Source organism: Impatiens glandulifera, chromosome 6 (assembly GCF_907164915.1).
Source record: "Impatiens glandulifera chromosome 6, dImpGla2.1, whole genome shotgun sequence".
Lineage (NCBI taxonomy): Eukaryota > Viridiplantae > Streptophyta > Magnoliopsida > Ericales > Balsaminaceae > Impatiens > Impatiens glandulifera.
Genome location: NC_061867.1, coordinates 6,647,471 through 6,650,544, shown reverse-complemented (window position 1 = coordinate 6,650,544; position 3,074 = coordinate 6,647,471). Strand labels below are relative to the sequence as shown.

The 3,074-nt window shown below is 32.8% G+C and overlaps 1 protein-coding gene across 1 annotated transcript; it reads right to left on the bottom strand.

Annotated features, from left to right (window-relative positions):
- Nucleotides 1-1,010: 1,010 nt before the first annotated feature.
- On the bottom strand, nucleotides 1,011-2,162 carry LOC124943029 (delta(12)-fatty-acid desaturase FAD2-like). The gene has a single exon (XM_047483597.1). It carries the CDS (start codon nucleotides 2,142-2,144, stop codon nucleotides 1,011-1,013), a length of 1,134 nt encoding a protein of 377 aa, XP_047339553.1. The 5' UTR covers nucleotides 2,145-2,162.
- Between the last annotated feature and the right edge of the window lie 912 nt (nucleotides 2,163-3,074).

Sequence of the window (3,074 nt, the reverse complement as noted above, 5' to 3'; positions counted from 1 at the left end):
ATAATATTATTTTATCTGAATATTATTTCTTAAAAAATCCTTAAATAAAAAAAATTATTTTTCAATAAAATAATTATATAATATTATTTCCTAATGATCCTCAATAATAATATTATTTATACCCTAGATGTTCATTCTTGTTCCTGAGATATGAAAGACAAAAGCAAAATATATATATATATATATATATATATATATATATATATATATATATATATATATATATATATATATATATATATATATATGGATCCTTAGACATGATTAGATGTGATGGTCTTTCAAAAGGGCAGAAATCCTTTAACCTTATTTCTTCAATGATAGGGATTCAGAGAGAGAGAGAGCGTGTGATAAAAAATAAGTTCGTTCTTAATTTTTACCAACCAACCTCCCTTTTATAATTTCTTCTGCCTTTTGGGGATCATAACCGTCATAACTGTCTTATTACACTAATTTCTAATTTGGCCTCTCATCAAATTAGAAATACCGCAAGGTATCTACAATTTAACATTCATAACAATAACGTCCTTAAGTAAAATCTCAAACTTCCTTAGATCACATAATATTGACTTATTATAATCAATGACCATATATATTCATTTAAATATATAAATGTTTCTTTAAATTCTAACATTTTTTACTTAATTTTAATTATATACCGAACTATTTTGATTGATAAAGCAGACGAAAAAAATGACATTTGATTAGCTAGGACGGTTTAGTTTCTTAGTTTGGTAGTGTGACTATGAATCAAAATAGCATAGCATTATAACATATTTATGATGAATGCTTACATGCTACGGCTGATGCACATGATTTCAATAACTTGTATATTTTTCATAATATGATATCATAATTTTACTCATCCATGAGCAAATAGTTACATATAATACTTGTTCATTCAAATTTTAGATAAAATAACTTCATTATACCTTACCATGCACTAACGAATGAATCGATCAAACGTCATTTATTTAATATTTATTTAATTTAGATGGAAACAACAATGATCACTCCTGACCATAAATCTTGTTCTTGTACCACAAGACTCCTTTGTTTGCGCCCTCATCTTCATCGGCCTCCACATAAAGACATTCCTTGGCTTCTCTCCATATCGAACTTATAACCGAAGTCCCATCAAAACGATAGTATTCTCCCAACATAGGCTTTATCGCCTTAGTCGCTTCCTTCGCATGATAATGAGGCATGGTCGAGAACAAATGGTGAACAACGTGAGTATCCGTAATATTATGGAGCACCTTGTTGAGAATATTTCCGAAGTCTCTATCCACAGTCGATAAAGCCCCCCTCAACCAATCCCATTCCTCGGATTCATAATGAGGCAACGAGGGGTGAGTGTGTTGTAACCACGTTATCAGCACCAAATATACATTCATCACGAGAAGAGGCCCGACGTAAACGCACATAACCCAACCGATTCCCCTGGCCAAGGCGAGGCGGTAGATAAGGAATCCGACTGAAAGAACGCCCATGTTCGATACAAGTATCTGAAACCGCTCCTGCTTCAAGTAAATCGAGCTGTAGAAGCTGCGAATTAAATGCAAAGGCCAACCCATGGTCAGCAAGATGGTGATCTTTATGGTCCGACCAATTGGATTTTCGGTGTATTTAGCTAGGTGTCCCACAGTTTCCTTACGTTTGGGGACGAAAACCTCGTCGCGTTCGATAGAACTGGTGTTTGCATGGTGCTTGCGGTGGTTGTGTTTCCACGTGAAGAAGGGGACGAGGAAGGCCGAGTGGATGATGAAGCCGACTGTATCGTCGAGCCATTGGTAATCGCTGAAGGCGTGATGGCCGCATTCGTGAGCGATGACCCAAAGGCCGCCCAGGACGGTGCCCTGGACGTAGGAATAAATAAGCCAGGCGAATCCTGACAAAGCAGGGGGTCCCGGGAGGAGATGGATGTAGGATGTGGCGGCGTAGTAGATGAAGGAGACAATGAGGAGATCGTATACAACGTAGGAGAATGAAGTGATGACCGATCTTTGGAAGCAATGTGGGGGGATTGATTTCTTAATCTCGGCTAGCGTAAATGGCGGTTTCGAGGATGGGGCTCGATCGAGGCCGTTCGCTTGTGCTTTTTGGTTCGAAGGAGGATCAGACATTCGCCCACCTGCACCCATTGCTTAACAAACGTCGACCTGCATGCATGCAATAAATATATAATAAGCTTGGATCCATTCAACAAATTAACAATACATACATGATACATCACAAACTTGATCCCACAAATTATAGATGCCATTCAATTAGCACTAAGACACAATATTTCAGTTCAGTTTGGATTGAATTTGAATTTGAATTTAGAATTATATATTCAACTTATCCAAACCCAAATATATTCTCTAATTATTAATGTATTTCATCAAAATAATTTTTTATACTTCTTTTTTTATCAACTATATAAGTAACAACCAAATTTTTTTTTAGCTATTAAATTTTTATTTTAAATTAATTTTAAACTTAAATATAAAAAAATGGTACAACAGATTAAGTATTTAGCCCACAAACACACTTAACCAGACGCAGAACTTGTCATCTGACGGACCCAAACTCAGAACCTTAGGATGAGTATCCATCTCTTATTGCGGGTAGGCTAGAATATGGTATTAATTTTAAACTTAGGGATGCTTATTTGATGGTTTCCTACTATGTGAATCCACTTAATTTGATTACCCTAAGTAATAATCCAATCTACTCTTTCCGATACTATTCAATTTCTCTCCAAATGCCTATTTTTTATAATTATAATTATATTCTTCATTCCTTTATAAATATAATAATAATATTAATTTATTTATTAAAAAAAAATATTTCAATTATTTAAATAATATCAAGTAATTATTTGAAATAAAATAAAATAAATAATAATTTTATTAAAATAAATAATATAGTCATTTTTTATATAATTAATTTTAAATATTATATATTAATAATAAAAAGATATATCATGTTATAACCTGTGTTATTAAGTAAAACGTTATATTTAAAATAAATGTGTTTGATCTATTGTTAGATATTTTAAATTTTTTTATCATATTATTTATATTCAC

Excerpts from the sequence above, each read along its gene's own strand:
- LOC124943029 (XM_047483597.1), bottom strand. The coding sequence starts at position 2,144 with ATGGGTGCAGGTGGGCGAATGTCTGATCCTCCTTCGAACCAAAAAGCA.